General features: G+C 46.8%; 2 protein-coding genes across 10 annotated transcripts in view; one reads left to right on the top strand and one right to left on the bottom strand.

Annotated features, from left to right (window-relative positions):
- Window positions 1-22,487, top strand: part of LOC103878482 (double homeobox protein 4-like protein 4) — an 89,205-nt gene that overhangs the window by 49,079 nt on the left and 17,639 nt on the right. For 2 of the 8 annotated variants that reach the window (XR_002517684.2, XR_004177804.1), the window contains one exon: window positions 6,858-6,992. The exons of 4 other annotated variants lie outside the window; for them this stretch is intronic. The gene's annotated coding sequence lies outside the window, so the exon portion shown is untranslated. Of the gene's footprint in view, window positions 1-1,606; window positions 1,626-6,815; window positions 6,835-6,857; window positions 6,993-22,487 lie in introns of those variants that run through there. 2 more of the 8 variants (XR_004177805.1, XR_001896028.3) reach the window with 2 other exon arrangements.
- Window positions 4,727-13,068, bottom strand: CDK20 (cyclin dependent kinase 20). 2 transcript variants are annotated; one of them, XM_003911882.5, is made up of 8 exons: window positions 12,655-13,064; window positions 12,214-12,327; window positions 9,430-9,618; window positions 9,059-9,180; window positions 8,851-8,913; window positions 8,080-8,203; window positions 7,480-7,635; window positions 4,727-5,944 (listed from the first exon to the last, which is right to left on the bottom strand). In XM_003911882.5, exons 1-8 carry the CDS (start codon window positions 12,727-12,729, stop codon window positions 5,747-5,749), a joined length of 1,041 nt encoding a protein of 346 aa, XP_003911931.3. In that variant the 5' UTR covers window positions 12,730-13,064; the 3' UTR covers window positions 4,727-5,746. The 2 variants fall into 2 exon arrangements, with proteins under 2 accessions (XP_003911931.3, XP_009187329.3); XM_009189065.4 differs by lacking the exons at window positions 8,080-8,203; window positions 8,851-8,913 and having other exon boundaries at window positions 5,869-5,944; window positions 12,655-13,068.

The raw sequence follows: 22,487 nt of genomic DNA, 5'->3' as shown, positions 1-22,487 counted from the left end.
GGCAAGCATCTAGGTCCTCTTAGCAAAGTCCGGGTGTAAGTAAAGGCCTTTCACTGCAGTGCAGGCAGTCAGGTAAAGCTGTGCTGTTGACTCTCAAAGGTTAACTCAGATTGTGGTTTGCTGTCATGAAAAAGTTTTAGTGAATAAAACATGTTAGCCAATTCTGTGCAGTAACTCTAAACCATTTGCCCATGTTGTTTTGAATATCATCCATTAAGGTGACAATATCTGGTAGAGATGCTCTAATGAAGAGAACAGCATTGTGTAGCTTTGTATAGTCTATAGTAAGTCCAGTCATCAATAACAGCTTTAAGCACAGGCTTAAAGGAACTGAAAGGTGAGATGGCAGGAATCAGCACTTCTTACCCAAGTCAGTCCTGACAGGCTGGCACCCTTCAGTGTCTTGTCTTAGCCAGCACAGTGATGTATCTACCACCTCAACTGCATAGAGGAAGGCTAACCAGTTCCCACAGGGAACCCACCCACCAACAGTGTAAAAGCCTTAGGCTTGTTGCTGCTGACTGAAGAGGTCCATTCAATAATGGGAACAAGAACAGAAGTATTTTTTAGCAAAATGGAACTAACTTTATTTATTTATTTAGAGACAGAGTCTTGCTCTGTCGCCCAGGCTGGAGTGCAGTGGCACAACTTCAGCTCACTGCAACCTCTGCCTCCCGGGTTCAAGCAATTCTCCTGCCTCAGCCTTCCGAGTAGCTGGGATTACAGGCACACACCACCACGCCTGGCTAATTTTTATATTTTTAGTAGAGACAAGGTTTTGCCACGTTGGCCAGGCTGGCCTCAAACTCCTGACCTCAGGTGATTCACCCACCTCGGCCTCCCAAAGTGTTGGGATTACAGGCGTCAGCCACCATGCCTGGCCCTAGAGACTAACTTTAATAGTTAAGGGGCTTATTAATCTTCCTTCCAAGCCTGTCACGTCCTTGAAGGGTCCCTTGAAAGCATGAGTGCTTCCTGGGATTAGGGAGATTTGAGCATCCACATCCAACAGAGCCAGGCTGTGGTGGTTATTTTTTGGAGCCCAAACCACAGTTAATGGAAAAGGGTGATTGTCTTTCAGGGGAACCTGATTCCATGATCACCAGATCCCTGTGTAGGGCGGGTACCTGCCACTGGTGGAGATCAGGGGCAGGCACAGAAGGCGGGGATGGCTTGAAGGAGATACCATAATCTGACCCTAGTAAGAACTGTAACTGCCCCACGGGTTTCCCAGAGATCATCCAATTTGGGACCCCCTTGTCCCTTAGGTTCTAGTATAACCTCGTTTGTTCATCGTGGCAGAAGCATGGTTGTAGGTGGTTTGTTTGGCTTGCGGGAGGGAAGCAGCCTTGTGGTCGATGGCAATTTTGAAGTCAGGCCCAGATAGGGAAAGAATAAGACCCTGAGATGTGGGATTAGGACATTTGAGTGGGCGATCAGAGAATTTTGACCTCCCCGCTCAGATTTCCTGAGGCCTCCTGATGGCCTTACACGAAGTATATGGGAACCTTGGCTCCGTATGACCCCAGGCCCTACTATAGCCTTTGCAAGGGGGAGGCGGGTCGCGCAGATGGGCTGTGCCACCGTCTTCTCCCACCTGCTCCAGGGTGTCTGATGCTTCTTGCAGACAACTCTGGGTGCCCCAAGAACAGGTGAGTCATAATGATAAACAATTTATCGTCTTTTAACCAATATGTGGGGGTGTGGGTGGGCATGAGGCCAAGGGAGCATCCCTTGTCCCCGGGAGGGAAGCTTTGAATGGTGAACCCAGACTGAGGACTCTGGTCCCCACCTTGGAGCCTCCTTGCTTTGAGTAAGGCCACATTTCATGAGTTTTGGGGACCATGACCTGCCAAGGATGGCAGATAGAGGGACCCAGTCTCCTGGGCCCAGGCCTGCCCAGTTTCCTCCAGTCCTACCACCTGGAGCAGGAGGGCCCAGCACCACACTTGGCCTCAGGGCTCTTTCTCATGGGTGACCAGGTGACCACTCAGGTCCTGGAGCCTGGCCATCCCTGCCTCCTTGGATGCCTACTCCTGCAGCCTCACTGCCAAGGTGACTGGTTGCTATTCGGGCCCCCTAAGGTCACCAACTTGGTCTTTTGGGGTTTGCACAGGTCCCAAGTAGCCATGCACTGCTCTGAGAGGGCTCGCCCTGCCTTGGGCTAGATTCCAGTACTGGTCAGAGCCACAAGTGGCTCAGTCCCTTTGGTGATCACCTTGGCTGCTGGGGGCCCCAGGCTCGGGTTGAGGCCAGATCAGATGCCTCTGGGGCTGGACCTTGTGCCGTGTTAGGGGGCTCTATCCCACGGGAGGTCAGCATGAGGACACAAGACATCCTGCTGGCTAGCCAGAGCTATGAGGATGCCACACACCCCCTTCCCTCCAGAGGCCTCCAAGTAGCCATCTTCCCAGTGGACGGTGGTTCCAGCTGGCTGAGGGGCCATCCCGGGCTTCCAGGCAGGTTGCAGGGCAGGCTGCTGTCCTAGCTCCTTCCAGACCATGCAGGTCAGTGAAACTGACAGGGATAGGACACAGGCCACTGTGAAGGGAGGTGTCTTGAGCTCCTCCTGTGGGTCTTCAGAAGGCTGGGCACAGGTTGATGATGGGCCCCAATGGGGTTGCAAGGCCAGTCTGCCCATGGCCTTGGAGGTAGCCAGGACAGATGTTGAAGGGATGGGGGCCCAGCATTCCTGCCCAAAGCAGTACTGTGGGAACCAGGGGCCCTGACATCGGGGTCTCTGGGGCGGTTTGAGACTGAATCCCATTGCAGTAACCACCAAACAACTGATGGTCTGCCCTGGGCTGGGGACAGGCTAGCCAGACCCTGAGCTCCTGTGGCCCCCAGAGAAAAGCCTGTGGCCCCAGGCTCTTTGGAGACCCTTATGCCACTAGGGGCCTCAGCCTTGGGAAGAGCCTGGCCAGGCAAGGGTCAGGGAGGACCACACTCCTGTTGTGTGGGGGCTACCCTTATGGGGAGGCGTGGTCTCACTGTTTGTCACCCAGGCTGAGTGCAGTGGCGTGATCACGGCTCACTGCTGCCTTAAGCGATCCTCCTACCTCAGCCTCTCATGTAGCTGGCACTACAGGCGCATGCCACCACACTTGGCTAATTTTTTTTGTGGAGACGATGTCTTGCCACATTGGCCGAGGCTAGTCTCAAACTCCTGAACTTAAGCAATCCTCCCACCTCAGCCTCCCAAAGTGTTGAGATTACAGGCATAAGCCATCACACCCAGCTGATTTTTCCTTTATTTTTGAAACACAAGAATAATTATGTAATTTTCATTTTTCTAATGTCCTTGTTGAATTTTAGTATCAAGACTATTGCTGGTGTCACAAAATAAGCTGAGTAGGCTTACTCCTGTATTCTCTGGAATTGTGACACTTTATTAAGTGATTGGTAGAATTTAGTAGTGAAGCTATCTGGGCCTGGAGATTACATAATGAAAATATTTTAATTTGGAGGTTCAATTCCTTTTTAACAGTTTTAAGACACTTCAGGGGTTTTTGATTATTGCAAGTTGAATTTTTCTATGGATTTGTCAATTTTACCAAAATTTCGCATGTATAAAGTTACTTCTAATAGCCTTAGTCTTTTGAATCCTATTCATTTCTAATATTGATAATATTTGAGACTATATTATTAGGTACATACAAATTTGGAAAATTTTACCAATGAACTGAATATAATTAGAACTGAATGTGTTTACCACTAGTAATGATTTTTGCCTTGAAATTGTATCTTATACTAAATAACAGCTCTTTGCCTTAAAATTTTTTTTTTTGAGACGAGAATCTCACTCGCACGATCTCGGCTCACTGCAACCTCTGTCTCCCAGGTTTAAGCGATTCTCCTGCCTCAGTCTCCCAAGTAGCTGGGATTACAGGCATGCACCACCACACCCAGCTAATATTTGTATTTTTAGTAGAGATGGGATTTCACCATGTTGGCCAGGGTGGTCTTGAACTCCCAACCTTGGGTGATCTGCCCACCTCGGCCTCCCAAAGTGTTGGGATTACAGGCATGAGCCACTGCGCCTGGCCTCTATTATTTGGCATCAAATAACTACACCACATTTTCGGTTTCTGTATGCATAGTAAATCATTTTTTATCCTTTTAATTGCAAATGTTACATACATTTTAGAGTTCTCTTTGAAGTTCTCTTAGAAGCTTACAGTCTGCAAAAGATGGGGCTGGAGAAATAAAAATAGGCCATATCATGAAAACATCAGACTTTACTGAAAGCCAAGAACAAGGGCTGAATATGTTTTCTCTCTCCACTGTGCTTGATGGCCAACATCTGTAGCAGTGTTAGTGACCCTCAGTGCTCACAGAAGAGTTTATCCACATGAAGCATAAAATAAACATTTTTAAAATAAAGGATGACTGGCGCTGGGCATGGTGGCTCACGCCTATAATCTCAGCACTTTGGGAGGCCCAGGCGGGCAGATCACGAGGTCAGGAGATCAAGACCATCCTGGCTAACACAGTGAAACCCTGTCTCTAGTAAAAATACAAAAATTAGCCAGGTGTGGTGGCACCCACCTGTAGTCTCAGCTACTCAGGAGGCTGAGGCAGGAAAATCACTTGAACCCAGGAGGCGGAGATTGCAGTGAGCCGAGGTCGCGCCATGCACTCCAGCCTGGGCGACAGAGCAAGGCTCCATCAAAAAATAAATAAAAATAAAAATAAAGGATGGCTAAGAATAAGTTTCTCTAGTCTGTTTTTATCCTTGAACCACAATCATACTCTTTATTATATAAACTTTTAAATATTGGTATCTGATACCGTAAGTCCTTCCATCATTTCCTCTTATGCATCTGGTTCCACTTCCTTCTATGTGTTTTTTATAATCGCCTTATCAAATTATTATAAGGAAAAAACACTGGCTGGGATTATATTGGGATTTATTAAATTTATAAATTAATTCCAGGAACGCTTGTTTCCTTATATACACAGCTGCTTGTGGCTCACACTCATCCTGAGGGAGTAGATGTTGGTAAACCAGCCTCATGTGCGGAGGCTCTCCTGCTGGATCCCCAACTGGAGCCATCCCTGGGCCTAGACTTCTGTCTCCCTCACTTGCAAATGAGTGCTCAGTCATGTGAAGCACACAGGAGGCCCTCAGGGCAAAAGTGGCTATGTCTGGTGCTACCTTCCCCATGACCCCCAAAAACGAGGGCCATGAGACAGTGCCGCCTTAGCCATTTCCCTTGAGAGAAATGGAGGAGGAACAGACGTAAGGCAGAGCCACCTGAGGTTTTTAGAATCTATAATCTCACATACTGAACTAGTGTTTAATGGCTTTGAGAATAAAACCAAACCAAATCTTCCTTCCACTTGAGTTTCCAACATAAGGACACCTTAACTCTCTGCACTTCTCCTTGACCAGGAGGCAGCACTCGGGGAAGCAGCACCAAGGCAGGCAGTGCCATTCTGCATAGGCAGGCCTTGACTGGCAGCAGAGCTCACTGTTCTGATGTGTTCTGATGAGCACACAGAAGTTAAGGCTCACCAAGCACAGGCCGTCAATCTCCTCTGCTCAGCTGGATGTTCTCATGCTCTTGGCTGAGAACATGACCTCTGCTTTGAAACTAACTCTCACAAGGGCTAAGGGGCAGGGTGTGGTGTGGGCCCAGTGTGGGCATGGGGAGGCCTTGGAGGATGGAACCAGGCAGGTGGCAGAGGAACAGGTGGACTGAGTGGTCCTGAGGAGCAGGCAGACAGGATCAGGGCCAGCTTCTCACCCCTCCGGGATGAAAGGCCGGATCAGCTCTGGGTTCAACAGCGACTCCTCAAGAGGCCGGTCCACGTGGAAGTCATGGATGTGGGGGGGCCCTGGATGGGCCTTGGGGGCAGGTCCCCCTAGACGTTGAGGAATCGGCAGCTCAGATGGATGGGCAGGCAGGGGAGCTGTGAAGAAGTACTGATGGAGGAGAGCCTGAGGGTGGCAAGTAAAGAACAAGCAGAAGGAAACTAGTCACCTCCCTGTCCCCACCTCAGGCAGATGTTCCTTCATCTATGCATTCAGCTGACTCAGTGTGTCTGGGTGTTTTCTGAGCATCTACTATGTCTGAAGCACTGTTCCAGAAGCTGGGGACATAGCCGTTAATAAAACAGACAAAAGCTCTGTTTTTCTGACATAGGTGGGGGTGGGGGGTAATAAACAAGATGAAGTAAAATACACAATATGTCAGATAATGATTAGTGCAGTGGAAAGAGAAAGCAAGACAGAGGAATGAGGAATCCTGAAGAGAGGTTGCAGATCTGAAGAGTCATGAGGGAAGGCCATCTGAGAGGTGACATTTAAGCCAAGACTTGAGACATAAGCAAGTGGGACATGAGGCTCCAGGGCAGGGACAAAAGTGTACAGACCCCTGGGGCTGGAAAGGAGTGAGCACAGGGCACAAGAGCAGGCAGCGTCATAAGGCGACGGCACCCAAGCATATGACATCTGTGGGCCACAGAAAGGACCCTGGCTTTTCCTCTGAGATGGAGCCACAGGAGGGCCCTGGCAGAGAAGGAATGTGTCCTATTCTACTTGGATAAAGTTACTCTCTCTGCCAGGTGGAGAAGCGATTACATGGGATGAGGGGAGACCCAGATTCTGGGAGGTAATCCAAGAGATAAGGGTCACACGGCTTGGGTACACTGTGGACACAGAGCCCACAGGAGCTGCTGACACTGGAGACCGAGAGGGTGTATGTGAACACATGCTGCTGGTGCTGAGTGCAGGGAGGGGACAGGGACCCCTGAGAGAGACACCCTGACACGTGTCAGCCATGCTCCTATGGTCCTCATCGTCCTCCCAGGCCTTCCAGCCATAACCAGCCTTCCTGGGTCCTCTCCTCCAGGCCGCTGCACACCATTTCTCCCTTCAGCGAACACCACCTCAAACATCTCGTGCTTAAACCTGCCCTCCACCAGGAAGCTTTGCTTGAGCCCACAGTCGGCCTCGCCTCTCTCCTGGGGCTCCCACACCTGGAGAACATGACCTCTTGTGACCATTTGGGCCTGGAGCTACCTCACCACCAGAAGTACCCTTTGGAGGCAGGTCTGATTGTTTACCCTCTGGGTGGGGCCCAGGACAATCCCTGCACGTGCCAGATGTGCAGAAAATACTTGCTAATGGAATAAAGGAATGACTCCCCAGTGACTCTCTTACTGTATCTGCCACAGGGTCGGGGCAGCCCAGAAGCCAGCACCCTGGACATGCGCTCTCCTGTGAGTTGGGCATGCCCCTCTTGTGGGCCACCCTCAGGGGAAGTCTGGGGATGTCCAGTGAGGTCTACTCATGAGAGGCACACCTGCTCCAAGGCCCCTGTCCCCTGGGTTCCAGATGCCTGGTGCTGGTCCACACCCATCACAGGTTCTGAGGGTCACTGACTTGATGGGGTCACGTGGCTACCAAGTACAAAGTACCAGGGCAATGGGGAGGGGAGCTGAAGGAGCAAAGACCATGGCCTCTGGCCCTACCTTGGAAGCTGCGATGCGCTGGCGAGGAGGGTAGAGGAGGAACTGACCCAGCAGATCCAATGCCTGGGGAGAGGCGTCGGGCAGTACCTCCTCCAGGGGCACAGGCGCCTGCTCCTTAAAGGAGATCTTGTTGTAGTCCGGCAGCTCAGTGAGCTCCTGGGCCAGGGAGAAGGAACAGGGTATAATGAGAGTAGTCTCCGACCCTTGCCATGCCCTCTGCTGTTAGCTCTCAACCCCTAACACACTCTCACATGGGGGGTGCTCTCCCACCCGTGTGTTTCCCCGACCCATCATTCATTCACTCACCCACCCCTATATTCCTTCATCCATCCCCTTGCCCTCTCAGATGACAGCTCTGTGCACAGCTTGCTAAGACACTGCACATGTGTGTACTGGGGTGAAAGGGACAAAGGACAGGACCTACCCCAACCTGCATGACAGCAGGAGGAGGAACCCCTGAGTTGGGCCGGGACAGTGGTGCCTGTCCATCAAGGGGGGTTGGGGCCAGGAGAGAGAAGGTTCAGGGGAGGGAGTGGTTACTTGCTGTTGGTTGTGGAGTAAACCTGCCCCACACCCACCTCACCAAGGGCCCCTACAAACCGGCCAGACTTGAGGGTTTGGTGTGCCCAAGATGCGAAGCACATAGCAAAGCTGTTCAATGTCGTTCTCGCCCGGGAAAAGGGGGGACCCATTCAACAGCTCCCCCATGATGCAGCCAACGGCCCTGTGAACACAGAGCCCCAAGCAGCTCAGAGATCTCCCACCATGGACCACAGACCCACCCACAGAGCAGCTCTAACACTGCACTCCAGGGCAAGGCCCCACAAGCCAGCCCTGGAGCCTCACGTCCAGAGGCCCAGTCCCTGAACCCTCAAAGCCCTCAACCCTATAACCCAGAGCAAAGCCCCAGCTGTTCCAAGACTTCTGAGAGACTCCTGCTCTAGGACGCTTCTGGGTCAGACCTGCAAACCTGCCCCAAATCTCAGAACCATGGGCATTGCCAACTATCTTCTTCCTGCAAAAAAAGCTCAGAGCTTTCATGTCCAAGGACATGGGCCTCTGACCAGCTCAGAAATACCATATTCTGGGATCTAACTCCAGCACATACCAGCTCAGACCACCTCCCCACCTAGCCCAGAAAGCTTCCCACCTGGGGCCACCATTCTCATCCCACCTGGCCCCCACCCAGCTCGAAAACATCATAGTGAGGAACCCCAACCCCAAAGTGCTCAGAATACCCCAACGGGGAAAACACCCTTAAGGGAGCCTAAACTCCCACCAGGGAAAAGACCACTAAACAGCTCAGAGACCTCAGAGCCTAGCAGAAATCCATGAGCCATGTTACCCTTTGACCACCCACGGGGGTCTCACCACAGATCGACGCCCTGGTCATACTGGCGGGCACCATACAGGAGCTCAGGGGCTCGGTACCACCTGCAAGGAAGAGGGCTGGTAGGCACTGGGCTGAGAAAAGGATGCCTGGGGAGGTGACCCCAGCCCCATGAGCAATGTCTGGAGAAAAGGCCCAGAAGCATCTCTTCCCCATGGAGAGGACTGGAAGGGATCTGGCCCTCCCTACCTGGTGGCCACCTGGTGTGTGTAGAGGCGGCTGCCGTCTGGGGAAAAGACTCGGGCCAGGCCAAAGTCCGCTATCTTGAGCTGGCCTGAGGCGCTGATGAGCAGGTTGGCAGGTTTCAGGTCCTGGGAGTACCAAAAGAAGCATCAGTCCCTCCAAATCCCCCACAGGACCTTGGGACAGGTGGGCTTGGCAGTCTAACCACCCAGGTCAGCCCTGGTCCCCGCCTCCTCCAGGGCCATGCCCTGGCCGCTTACCTGGAGGCCTTGACCAGCTCTGTCCCAACTTCTTATCACACTTTTTACAAGGGCTAGCCCCATCCCCAAGCCGAGTCAGCTCCCCAGACCCCATGTCCGGCCTATGCTGAGACTGACCCGATGCACAATGTTGTTGGCATGGCAGAAGGCGACGCCCTTGAGCAGCATCTGCAGGTAGCTCTTGACCTGTGCCTGGGCTAGTGGCCTCTGGGCATGGCGCACCACCTCGGCCAGGTCTGACAGCATGAACTCAAAGGCCAGCACAAAGCCTGCACCGTGTGGGAACACAGCCTTCAGCTGCACCACCTGTGGGCAGGACATCCTGTTAGCCCCCAGACTCAAGTCACCAGACCCTCTCTGTGACCCTGAGACCCCAGCCCATGCCCTGACAGAGGACCCTGTATCCAAAAAGAAAGCGAAGAAGGTGACATGGACCTGAGCTAAGAATCAGAGCTCCGTGCTCATGATTTGCTCTGTTCTCCTGAGATAAGGTGGGCCCCCACTCTAATTCTCCATGAACACTAAAAGAAAAGGTCTAAAAAAGGTCATTTAGTGGCACCATCTGGTCAGCCCACCTGCCTGAAAATCATCTGGATGGTCGCACATGAAATGGTCACACAGGTCTCCTCCTGTTTCCTCTAGAGCCACTGAATCCCAGCACCAAGGAAAGGACACCAGGAATCCCACCTTTCCCAGTGCTGGGACAGCTACAGACACATCACAAACACTGAGGCCACCACTGTCAGAGGAGCCAGGCTACACAGAGCAGTGAGCTGAAAGACAGGACTCTTAATGAGCTCACAGCGCAGAGGACAATTTAACAAATAAATGAACAAATGGGATATATTCAGATTCTGTAAGTACAGGAACCAAAATACAAGGGGGCCGAGCGTGCCATCTCATGCCTGTAATCCCAGCACTTTGGGAGGCCAAGGTAGGCAGATGGCTTGAACCGAGGTGTTTGAGACCAGCCTGGGCAACATGGTGAAACCTTGTCTCTACAAAAAATTAGCCAGGCGTGGTGGCACATGCCTGTAGTCCTAGCTACTTGGCAGGCTGAGGTGGGAGGATCACCTGAGCCCAGAAGGTTGAGACTACAGGGAGCCAAAATCACACTTCTACCCTCCAGCCTGGGTGACAGAGTGAGACCCTGCATCCAAAAAAAAATCAACAGAAATATAAAGAGGATAGTGTGACTCTGTGAGTGGAGAAAAGGATACTTCTTTATTTAGGTGGGTGGGGCTAGATGAAGACCCAGTTTTTGGGGATCTGAGGTGAAGCTCTGAGCAGGAGGAAAAGCAAGTGCAAGGCCCTAACGCCAGCACAGAAGGAGGCTAGAGGGATGTGAGAACATGAGGTCGTTTAAGGGAAGGATGTGTCTGCCCTGTTCTGTGCTCCTGGACCCTAGGTAGGTGCTGGTCACTGGAGCGATGCCTAAGAAGCTGTGTTGAATGAGAGAAAAGGGAGAGGCCAGCTGGAGGTGGGCACATGGTGATAGTGCTCTAAGTGTGAAGAGAAGCCACCAGGGCTCTTTATGCAGGGGAGCCGATGACTTACACTTTTGACAAAGCCCTCCGGACTGTGGCTACGGAGAGCAGTGGGGAGGCTGCCGCTGTCATTCTGATGAGTGGTGATGATGACTTGGGCAAGGAGCAAATCTAGAGTATGTTTTAAAGTTAGAACCTTCAGAATTGCTGACCAACTGGATGCAGGGACCATATCACCAGCTTCCTTATGAATCTCTCTCCACCCATCCCACACATGTCTGTCTGGAAGCCCTTTTATCTTCCTCAAAAAATCAAAATGGCCTGATTGCTGTCTTCTGATTTTTCAGGTAGTACACAACCATTTAACAGATCAAAACGCATGCACACATTCAGGTAAGACATAAAATCCGAAAGAAGAAAAAGAACAAAAGAAAAATCCTGCAGTCAATCTTACAGTGTATTCTACCAGACTTTACAACAGATATGGCACACACAAATACACATTCACATATATATTTCCAAACAAAACTCAGATGACACAAAATTTTGTAACATGCTTTTGTCATCCAATATATCATGAATATCTCCAGGGAACAGCACAGGTAACTCAGAGGATCACAGAGACCCAACCCTGTTACTCTCCAGGGAGTCAAATACATTCTCTATTTCGACATGGATGAGAGAGAGCACCAAAGAGTAATGACGCTAGGGGTGAAAGATGCCCCTCTTCCTGTTCCAGTAGCCCCTCCAGGTACCCTATCACAGCATGAACCACACTAGGTGGGCCCCGTTGCCTCTGTCTCTTGTTAACACATTTTAGTCCTCAGGAGCTGGGTTGGAGCTGGTTCCTCTGTCACCAGTGCCCAACACAGGGTAGAGCCTGCGGGAGGTCCCAAGGGAAGAATGTCTGGACTCTAAATTAAACCTGGGCCAAACCCTCTACTGACTAACGGAGGGCCCATGAGCTGGTGACGTAACTGACATAACCTCCTGCTCTCACCTGAGAAACAGAGATCCTGAAACCTGCCTTGTACAGTAGTAAAGAGGTCTCAAAATGACAATGTATATAATGCCTGCAGAACACATCGGGAGCTCAATAGGTGCTAGTTACATTACAAATCACTACATGTTTTGAGAAAAAAATAAGTCGGCGAATGAATGAACACATTAAGAAATAACTAGGTAAATGACAGTGAATGTGCGAGAAATGAAAGAATGAGGTAAATGAAGGTGAACAAGTGGACAAAAAAGGGCAAAAACGGTTAAGGAGGCAGATGAATGAGCAGTGTGTGCGAGTGACAGAGGGAGGAAAACCCTGAAAGCTGGTGAAGGCGTAGCTGGAAAAACGAAGGCACGAGGAAGTGGGAACGAACAACGGAGAGTGAGAATACGATGCCCCCCCTCCCCTACTCACATACTGATTGTCCTCCATCTCCTGCAGAGCCTTAATCTCCCGCAGGGCCTGGTTAGGGATGCCGTCCTCCAACCGCCTTAGGGCCACCTTCTTGAGGGCAACTATCTCGCCAGTCTGCAGGATAGAAGGCAGACACTGCCAGCCCACCCTCGGCTGGGAAAGAGATGAAGGTCGGTAGGGGGAGGGTGGTTGCGAGAGAGAGACGCGCCCCCGGCCCGGCCAGAGGCCCTCCTCTGGGGTCTAGGACTAGCCTGAGACCCAGCCGCTGGGGTAGGGGACCAAGCCAGATGTGCGGAGGGAAGCGCAACGGCCCAAAACAGGTTTAGAAAATAGTTTTAAAACTGTACTGGATGTAAAAAGGGAACCGAAACAGCTTAGAGCGTTAGCCGGAGGGTGGCGGGGGACACCCCTGCCAGGCTGCCTGCCGTGGTCCGGCCTCACCTCCACGTGCTTGGCCTTGAAGACGATGCCGTGGGCGCCCTCCCCAATGCGGCCCAGGATGCAGTACTGGTCCATCCCGGTGCAGTTGGTGCGCCTCGGTCCCTGGGCCCCTGTGACCCTAAGCTTCCAAATCCCACTTCTCCGCCCCACGCCGCTCTGAGCGCGCACGCTGTTGCCTAGCAACAGCGCAGCAGCTGACCACCGGGGCGGTCCTGTGGGACAAGTCCCCAGGAGAACGGAAGCTGCGTCGAGTCATGGGGGACCGCTCCGGACTCCACTGCGCCTTTTCCTAGCCCTCCGCTGTCACCGCGGCAGCAAGCTTAACCCCGCATTAAAAAACCCATGCGCGGAGACCGTGCCCGCAGCAGGGCCCACGGAGCAATGGCGGCTGGCACCTCCTATCTGCCCCGCCTCTGCGTCACGTGACTAGCTGCGGCCGAAGGACGCAGCCGGGAAGGGCGGGCTCCTTCCCCGCCCAGGCCGGAAGCTCCGCACTTGTAAGTAGAGGTTCCGGCTTCGACCACGCGGAGGTGCTGATTTGTGGCTCTGCGACCCAGGCACAATGATGAAGACAGACAGGTCTCGAGCTGCGTTGTGGAAAGAGGGTCTGTTGGGCCTCTTGTCTTAAAATGTCAGTTGGCTACGTGTACCCACAGGTTTTTAAAAGGGCGTACTCTGAAGGCCGGGCATGGAGGCTCACGCCTGTAATCCCAGCACTTTGGGAGGCTGAGGCGGGCGGATCATCAGGTCCGGAGTTCGAGACCAGCGTGACCAACATGGTGAAACCCCATCTCTGTTAAAATACAAAAAAATTAGCCGGATGTGGTGGTGTGCACCTGTAATCCTAGCTACTCAGGAGGCTGAGGCAGGAGAATCGCTTGAACCCGGGAGGCAGAGGTTATAGTGAGCCGAGATGATGCCACGGTACTCCAGCCTGGGTGTCAGAGCGAGACTCTGTCTCAAAAGATAAAAATAAAAACAAAAGGGCATACTCTGACCCAGACAGGACAGAATAGGCCTTAAACTTCTGAAAGGATGCTCAACTTCACGTACAATAAACAAATGTAAACTAACGTTACAGTTTTCCACATATTGGATGGCTAAAGATCTCAGGTCTAATAGTTCATTGACCAAGCTACCGGGAAACAAGCACTTTCATACATTGCTGGTGGCAGCATAATTTGACTATGTTGATCCAAATCACAAATGCATAGACCCTCAGATTCAGCAAAACCACTTCTAGTAATTTCTCCAATAGACACGTTTTACACGTGTGAAATGACAAGTACAAAGTTACTCCATTGCAACGTTGTTTCAACAGCAAACTCTTGGAAACCACAGATGTTCATCATTGTGGTACATCCTTCAAATGAAATATGTGTCTTTTTATGTACAGCAATGGGAAGATTTCTAAAACAGGTTGTTAAAAGAAAAAGGCAAGATGCAAGATAGAATGTATAGAGTACCACTGAATGTATAGAGTACCATTTAATAAATGGTGCTGGGAAAACTGGCTAGCCATATATAGAAAGCTGAAACTGGATCCCTTCCTTACACCTTATACAAAAATAATTCAAGATGGATTAAAGGCTTAAATGTTAGACCTAAAACCATAAAAACCCTAGAAGAAAACCTAGGCAATACCATTCAGGACATAGGCATGGGCAAGGACTTCATGTCTAAAACACCAAAAGCAATGGCAACAAAAGCCAAAATTGGCAAATGGGATCTAATTACACTAAACAGCTTCTGCACAGCAAAGGAAACTACCATCAGAGTGAACAGGCAACCTACAGAATGGGAGAAAATTTTTGCAAGCTACTCATCTGACAAAGGGCTAACATCCAGAATCTATAAAGAACTTAAACAAGTGTACAAGAAAAAATCAACCCCATCAAAAAGTGGGCAAAGGGTATGAACAGATACTTCTCAAAAAAGACATTTATGCAGCCAACAGACATATGAAAAAAATGCTCATCTTCACTGGCCATCGGAGAAATGCAAATCAAAACCACAATGAGATACTATCTCACACCAGTTAGAATGGCAATCATTAGAAAGAAACAACAGGTGCTGGAGAGGATGTGGAGAAAAAGGAACACTTTTACACTGTTGGTGGGATTGTAAACTAGTTCAACCAGTTTGGAAGACTGTGGTGATTCCTCAAGGATCTAGAACTAGAAATACCATTTGACCCAGCCATCCCATTACTGGGTATATACCCAAAGGATTATAAATCATGCTGCTATAAAGACACATGCACACGTATGTTTATTGCAGCACTATTCACAATAGCAAAGACTTGGAACCAACCCAAATGTCCATCAATGATAGACTGGATTAAGAAAATGTGGCACATATACACCATGGAATACTATGCAGCCATAAAAACGGATGAATTCATGTCCTTTGTAGGGACATGGATGAAGCTGGAAACCATCATTCTGAGCAAACTATCACAAGGACCGAAAACCAAACACTGCGTGTTCTCACTCATAGTTGGGAATTGAACGATGAGAACACTTGGACACAGGATGGGGAACATCACACACCAGGGCCTGTTGTGGGGTGGGAGGAGGGGGGAGGGATAGCATTAGGAGATATACCTAATGTAAATGACAAGTTAATGGGTGCAGCACACCAACATGGCACATGTATATATATGTAACAAACCTGCACGTTGTGCACATGTACCCTAGAACTTAAAGTATAATAATAAAAAAAAAAAGCAGAAAATGAAAACACTAATCGAAAGAATGCTAGAGTGGTTACATTATTAGAAAATAAAGTGGACTTCAGAGCAAAGAGAATTACCAGAATCAAAGCAGGACATTATCATGATAAAAGGATCAATTCACTAAGAAAATATAATCAAAAATGTGGATGCACTAAACAAAAAAAATGAAAGAAGAAGTAGACGCATCCTCAATTGTAGTCAGGCACTTTAACACTCTTCACAGTAATTGACAGAATCACCAGACAGAAAATCAGCAACGGTATAGAGGAACTGAACAGCACCATCAACCAGATAACTACAGGGTTTTCTGTAGATGGAGACAAGCTAGTTGTAAAATTTACATGGAAAAGCAAAGGCACTAGAATAGCTATTTTTTTTTAAAGTTTTGAAGGTAAAGAATAAAGTTGGAGGAATCACCCTACCCAATTTTTTTTTTTTTTTTTTTTTTTTTTGAGACGGAGTCTCGCGCTGTGTCACCCAGGCTGGAGTGCAGTGGCGCGATCTCGGCTCACTGCAAGCTCCGCCTCTCAGGTTCACGCCATTCTCCTGCCTCAGCCTCCGAGTAGCTGGGACTACAGGCGCCCGCCACCACGCCCGGCTAGTTTTTTGTATTTTTAGTAGAGACGGGGTTTCACCATGTTAGCCAGGATGGTCTCGATCTCCTGACCTCGTGATCCACCCGCCTCGGCCTCCCAAAGTGCTGGGATTACAGGCTTGAGCCACCGCGCCCGGCCCACCCTACCCAATTTTAATAGGTTTTATATAAGCTACTGTAATCAAGATAGCATGATATGGCAAAGGGCAGACATACAAATAGATGAAAGGGAATCGAGTCCAGGAATAGACTAACACTAGTATGGCCAACTGTTTGTTAGTTTTCAATTGACATAGAATTCACATACTATAAAATTCCCCCTTATAAAGTGTGCGATTAAATGTTTTTAGCATATTTACAATGTTTTTGTTATATACACAAGATTGCAGCCATCATCACTATCTAATCCAGATAGTTCGTCACCCTCCAAAAAGAGCCGACACCCATTAGCAATCACTATACATTCCTCCGTTCCCCCAGTCCTTGACAACTACTAATCTACTTTCTGTCCCTATGGAATTGCCTCTTCTGAACATTTTATATAAATGGAATCATACAATAAGTCACCTTTTGTGCCTAGCTTCTTTCACTTAGCATAATATTTTCAAGGTTTATTCATGTTGAAATGTATATCAGTACTTCTTTTTATGGTTGAATAATGTTCCATTGTATAAATATAGCATATCTTGTTTATATTTATTTATTTATTTGGAGATAGTACCTCCCTTTGTTGCCCAGGCTGCAGTTCAGTGGCATGACCATTGCTCACTGTAACTTTGAACTCTTGGGCTCAAGAGACCCTCCTGCCTCAGCCTCCTGAATATCTAGGACTACAGGTACACACCACTATACCTGGCTAATTTGTTTTAAAATTTTTGTGGAGATGGGGTCTTGCTATGTTGCCCACGCTGCATATCCTGTTTATATATTAATCAGTGATGGACATTTGGAGTGTTTCCATTTTGGCTATGATAAATAGTGCTGCTATGAACATTTATGTGCAATTTTTGTGTGAATTTATGTTTTCACTTTTCTTTAGTATCTGCATAGGATTAGAATTGCTGAGTCACATGGTAACTTTTTGAGGAACTTCCACACTGTTCAAAGTGGCTGTACCATTTTACATTCCCAACCAGCAATGTATGAGAGTTCCAATTTTTTCATATCCTCATCAACACTTGCTATTGTCTTTTTTATTGCAAACATCCTAGTGGGTGTAAAGTGGTATCTCATTGTGGTTTTGATTTTCATTTCCTTGATAATCAGTGAGGTTGAACCTCTTTACTTTCATTAGAGATATTTGTAGTTTATCATTGACTTATATAACAATAGAGTTATGTATTTTAGTTGTTAGTTCCTTATCACAGGGGTCCCCAGACCCCAGGGTCACAGACTGGCACTGGTCTACGGCATAGCAGGAGTTGAGCAGCTGGCAAGCTCGCATTACCGCCTGAGCTTTGCCTCCTGTTGTATCAGCACCAGCATTAGATTCTCACAGAAGCATGAACCCTGTTGTGAACTGCACTGTGAGGGATCTGGGTTATGAATCTGAGGTGAAACAGTATCATCCTGAAACCATCCCCCACCTTCCATCCGTGGAAAACCATCTTCCACAAAACCAGTCCCTGGTGCCAAAAAGGTTGGGGACCACTGTCTTATCAGATATATGATTTGCAAATATTTCTCCTATTCTGGAGATTGTCTTTCATTTTCTTGGTAGTGTCATTTGAAGCATAAACATTTTTAATTTTTATGAAGTCCAATTTTATCTATTTTTTGGAGGTTGCATGTGTTTTCATGTAATATCTAAGAAACCATTGACTATTCCAAATCACAAAGATGTACGATTATATTTTCTTCTAAGATTTATATAGCTTTAGCTCTTACATTTATGTCTTTGATTCATTTTTAGCTCATTTTTGTATATGGTATGAGTCAGGGTCCAACTTATTCCTCTGGATGTAGGAATAACCAGTTGTTCAGCAGTATTTGTTGAAAATATTATTATTTTCCTTTGGCATTGTCTTGGAACCCTTGTCAAAAATCAGTTGTACATATAAGTTTATTTCTGGACTCTCAATTCTGTTCGTATGGATATAGATCTATATGTCTATCCTTATGCCAGTACTGCCTGATCTTGATTACTGAAGCTTTGTAGTAAGTTTTGAAATCAAGAAATGTGAATCCTTTAACTTTGTCTTCCTTTTTCAAGATTGTTTTAGCTATTCTGAGTTCCTTGGATTTAAAAAAAAAAAATTTGTCCTTGGAAGACTTCAAAATTTTGATATAAATTTTAGGATTAGCTTCTCAACTTTTGCAACAAAAACAGCCAACTAAATTTTGTGAGGATTGTAGTGAATCTGTATATAATCTTACGATGAAAATACTAATCCCCATGAAGATAGGATGTCTTTCTACTTATTTAGATCTTGTTTAATTTGTTTCAGTGTTGTTTTGTAGTTTTTCCTATCATCACTCTTAAGTTCAGCCTTTCACAAAGTCTTTGGACATGGGCACAGTGCAGCCAAGTTCTTTGCTAAGGTGTAACAAGGGTGACCCTTCCTTCAGTTCCCAATAAGTTCCTTATTTCCATCTGAGACCTCATCAGCCTGGCCTTCACTGTCCCTAATTTTATCAGCACTTTGGTCACAACCACTTAACCAGTCTCATAAAAGTTCCATACTTTCCCTTGTGCTGCACTCCTCAGTATTAATTTTCCGTATTAGTCCATTTTGCACCACTATAAAGGAATACCTGAAGCTAAGTAATTTATTTGTTTTTTATTTTTATTTTTCATTTTTGACACAGAGTCTCACTCCGTTGCCCAGGCTGGAGTGCAGTGGCACAATCTTAGCTCACAGCAACCTCGGTCTCCCGAGTTCAAGTGATTCTTGTGACTCAGGCACCTGAGTAACTGAGATTACAGGCATGTGTATCACACCCAGATAACTTTTTGGTATTTAAGTAGAGACAGGGTTTCACTGTGTTGGCCAGGCTGGTCTTGAACTCCTGACCTCAAGTGATCTACCCACCTCATCTTCCCAAAGCGCTCAGATTATAGGCCACAGCACCTGGCTGAGGCTGAGTAATTTATAAAGAAAATAAGTTTATTTGGTACACGGTTCTGCAGACTGTACAAGAAACATGGCATCAGCATGGGCTGAGCTTCTGTTGAGGGCCTCAGGAAACTTTTATTCATGGTAGAAGGCAAGGGAAGCTGGCATGTCATATGGGAGAGAGGGAGTATGAGAGAGAGGGGGAGATCCCAGACTCTTTAACAACCAGATCTGGCTCGAACTAATGGCACTAGAGCTCACTCATTAATGTGGGGGAATGCACCAAGCCATTAATGAGGGATCTGCCACCATGGCCCAAACACCTCACACCAGGCCCCACCACCAACATTAGCAGTCACATTTCAATATGAGATTTGGAGAAGACAAATATCAAAACTATCTCAACAAGTTATTCTTCTTTTTAAGTTTATTCCTAAAAATGTATTCTTTTTAGGCTATTGTAAATGGAATTATTGTCTTAATTTTATTTTCAGATTGTTCACTATTAGTGTGTATAAATATAATTGATTTTCATATATTGATCTTGTATTCTCCCACATTGCCAGACTCATTTGTTAGCTTTAACAATTTTCATGTGAATTCCTGCTTTCTACATGCGAATTCGCATTATCTGCAAATGGAGATAGTTGTATTCCTTCTTTCTAATCTGTATGCCTTTTATTTCTTCTTTTTGTCTGACTGTCCTGATGAAAATTTTCAGTACAATGTGGAATAGAAATGGAAAAAGCAGACATTTTTGTTTTGTTCCTTATATTAACAGGAAGATTTTCAGCTTTTTTTCTTTTTTTTTTTTTTAGACAGGATCTCTCTGTGACCCAGGCTGGAGTACAGTGGTATGATCATGGCTCACTGCAGCCTCAACTGCCTGGACTCAAGTGATTCTCCCACCTCAGCTTCCCAAGTAACTGGGACTGCAGGTGCACATCACCATGACCAGCTAGTTTTAAAAAATTATTATTTGTAAGATCAGGCACGGTGGCTTACGCTTGTAATCCCAGCACTTTGGGAGGCCGAGGCGGGTGGATCACTTGGTCAGGAGTTCAAGACCAGCCTGGCCAACACAGTGAAACCCTGTCTCTACTAAAAATACAAAAATTAGCTGGACGTTGTAGCGGGCATCTGTAATCCCAGGTATTCAGGAGGCTGAGGCAGGAGAATTGCTTAAACTCGGGAGATGGAGGTTGCAGTGAGCCAAGATTGTGCCATTGCCCTCCAGCCTGGGTAACAGAGCTAGAATCTGTCTAAAAAAAAAAAAAAAAATTGTTATTTATGGAGACAATGTCTTGCTATGTTATTCAGGCTGGTCTTGAACTCCTGGGCTTAAGTGACCCTCCCACCTCAGCCTCCCAAAGTGTAGGGATTACAGGCATGAGCCACTGCACCTGGCCACTTTCAGCTTTTTATCATTAAGTAAGATGTTAGTTGTGGGATTTTTGTAGATGACTTTATTAGGTTGAGAAATATTCTTACTCTGTTGAATATTTTGTGTCCTGAAAAGGTTTTGGGTTTGTCGGTTTTTTGTGTCTTTTGAGATTATCATATAGAGTTTGTCCTTTATTAATATAGTGTACTACATTGATTGGTTTTCTTATGTTGAACCCGGTTTGCATTTGTGGGGTAACTCCCACCTACTCATTGTGTCTAATCCTTTTCTTAAAAAATACACTTGATATTTTAGAACAGTTTTAGGTTCATAGAAAATAGAGCCGAAAGTACAGAGTTCCCACACATGCATAGCACTCCATACCATCCATATCCTGCACTGGAGTGGCAGATTTACTAGAATTGATGAACCAACATTGACACTTCATTATCATCCAAGTTCCATAGTTTACCTTAAGTTTAATTGTTGGTGTCATATGTTCTGTGGGTTTTGACACAAATCTAATGGCATGTATCCACCATTATAGTGTCATGTGGAATGGTTTCACTGCCCTAAAAATGCCCGTGCTCTACCTCTTCTTCCCCTTGCACCAACCGCTGGCAACCACTGATGTTTTTGCTGTTTCCATAGTTTCACCTTCTTCAACATGTCATATGGTTGGAATCAGAAAATATGTAGCCTTTCCAGACTGGCTTCTTTCACTTAGTAACGTGCAAGTTTCCTTCATGTCTTTTCATGGCTTATTAGCTCATTTGTTTTTAGTGCTGCATAATATTTTGTTGCCTGGATGTACCAAAATTTATTTACCTACTCACCTACTAAAGAACATCTTGGTCTACGGCCATACCACCCTGAACGTGCTCCATCTCATCTAAAGAACATCTTGGTTGCTTCCAAGTTGTGGCAATTATTAATAAAGCTGCTATAAAATGTGTGTGCTGGTTTTTGTGTTGACATGTTTTCACCTTATTTGGGTAAATACCAAGGAACATGATTGCTGGAATGTATGTTAAGAGTATGTTGACTTATGTAAGAAACTGCCAAACTATCTTCCAAAGTGGATATACCGTTTTGCATTCTCACCAGCAATGAATGGGAGTTTCTGTTGCTCCATCTCCTAGCCAGCATTTGCTGTTGCCAGCGTTTTGGATTTTCACCATTCTAATAGGTTCGTAGTGATAACTTATTGTTTTAATTTGCAGTTCCCTAAAGAAATAGGATGCTGAACACCTTTTCATAAGCTTATTTGTCATTTGTATGTCTTCTTTGGTGAGGTATCTGTTCAGATATTTTGCCATTTTTTTTTTCTTTTTCTTTTTTCTTTTCAAGTCCTCACATCTCAGAGGATTTTGCCAATTTATTTTTATTTTTTATTTTTTTGAGATGGAGTCTTGCTCTGTTGCCCAGGCTGGAGTGCAGTGGTGCAATCTTGGCTCACTGCAACCTCCGCCTCCCAGGTTCGAGCAATTCTCCTGCCTCAGCCTCTCGAGTAGCTGGGATTACAGGTGTGCACCACCTTGCCTGGTTAATTTTTATATTTTCAGTAGAGATCGGGTTTTGCCACATTGACCAGGCTGGTTTCAAACTCCTGACCTCAAATGATCCACCCGCCTTGGCCTCCCAAAGTTCTGGGATTACAGGTATGAACCACCGCTCCCGGACATGTTGTCAATTTTTAAATTGGGTTAAATAACAGTCCTTTGTAAGATATGTCTTTTGCAAATACTTTCTCCCAGTCTATGAATTTAATAGACTTATATTCTTATATTTCTTTCTAATATTCTTAATAATATTCTTTTGATGTAATCTTTGTATGTTGCTGGATTTGGTGTGTTTTGTTGAGAATTTTTTTCATCCATTTTCATAAAAGATAATGGTTTGTAGTTTTCTTACAATGTCATTGTCTGGTTTTTGTATCAGTGTAATATAGGCCTCATAGAATGTGTTGAAAAGTATTTCCTCCTCTTTTATGTTTTGAAAGACTTTGGTGTTAATTCTTTTTTAGACATTTTGTAGAATGCACTGGTGAAGCTATCTGGT

Source organism: Papio anubis, chromosome 13, assembly GCF_008728515.1.
Source record: "Papio anubis isolate 15944 chromosome 13, Panubis1.0, whole genome shotgun sequence".
NCBI lineage: Eukaryota > Metazoa > Chordata > Mammalia > Primates > Cercopithecidae > Papio > Papio anubis.
Note: the sequence above shows the minus strand (reverse complement) of the source record. Positions and strands in the feature narration are given on the sequence as shown.

Bases quoted from the DNA above. Each gene is read 5' to 3' on its own strand.
- CDK20 (XM_003911882.5), bottom strand. From the start codon at position 12,729: ATGGACCAGTACTGCATCCTGGGCCGCATTGGGGAGGGCGCCCACGGC. The intron at 9,181-9,429 runs GTCAGTCTCAGC...TGGTACTCCCAG, and splicing joins CCAACAACATTGTGCATCGG to GACCTGAAACCTGCCAACCT. The intron at 7,636-8,079 runs GTTTGTAGGGGC...TCCCTGGCCCAG, and splicing joins CAAACCCTCAAGTCTGGCCG to GAGCTCACTGAGCTGCCGGA.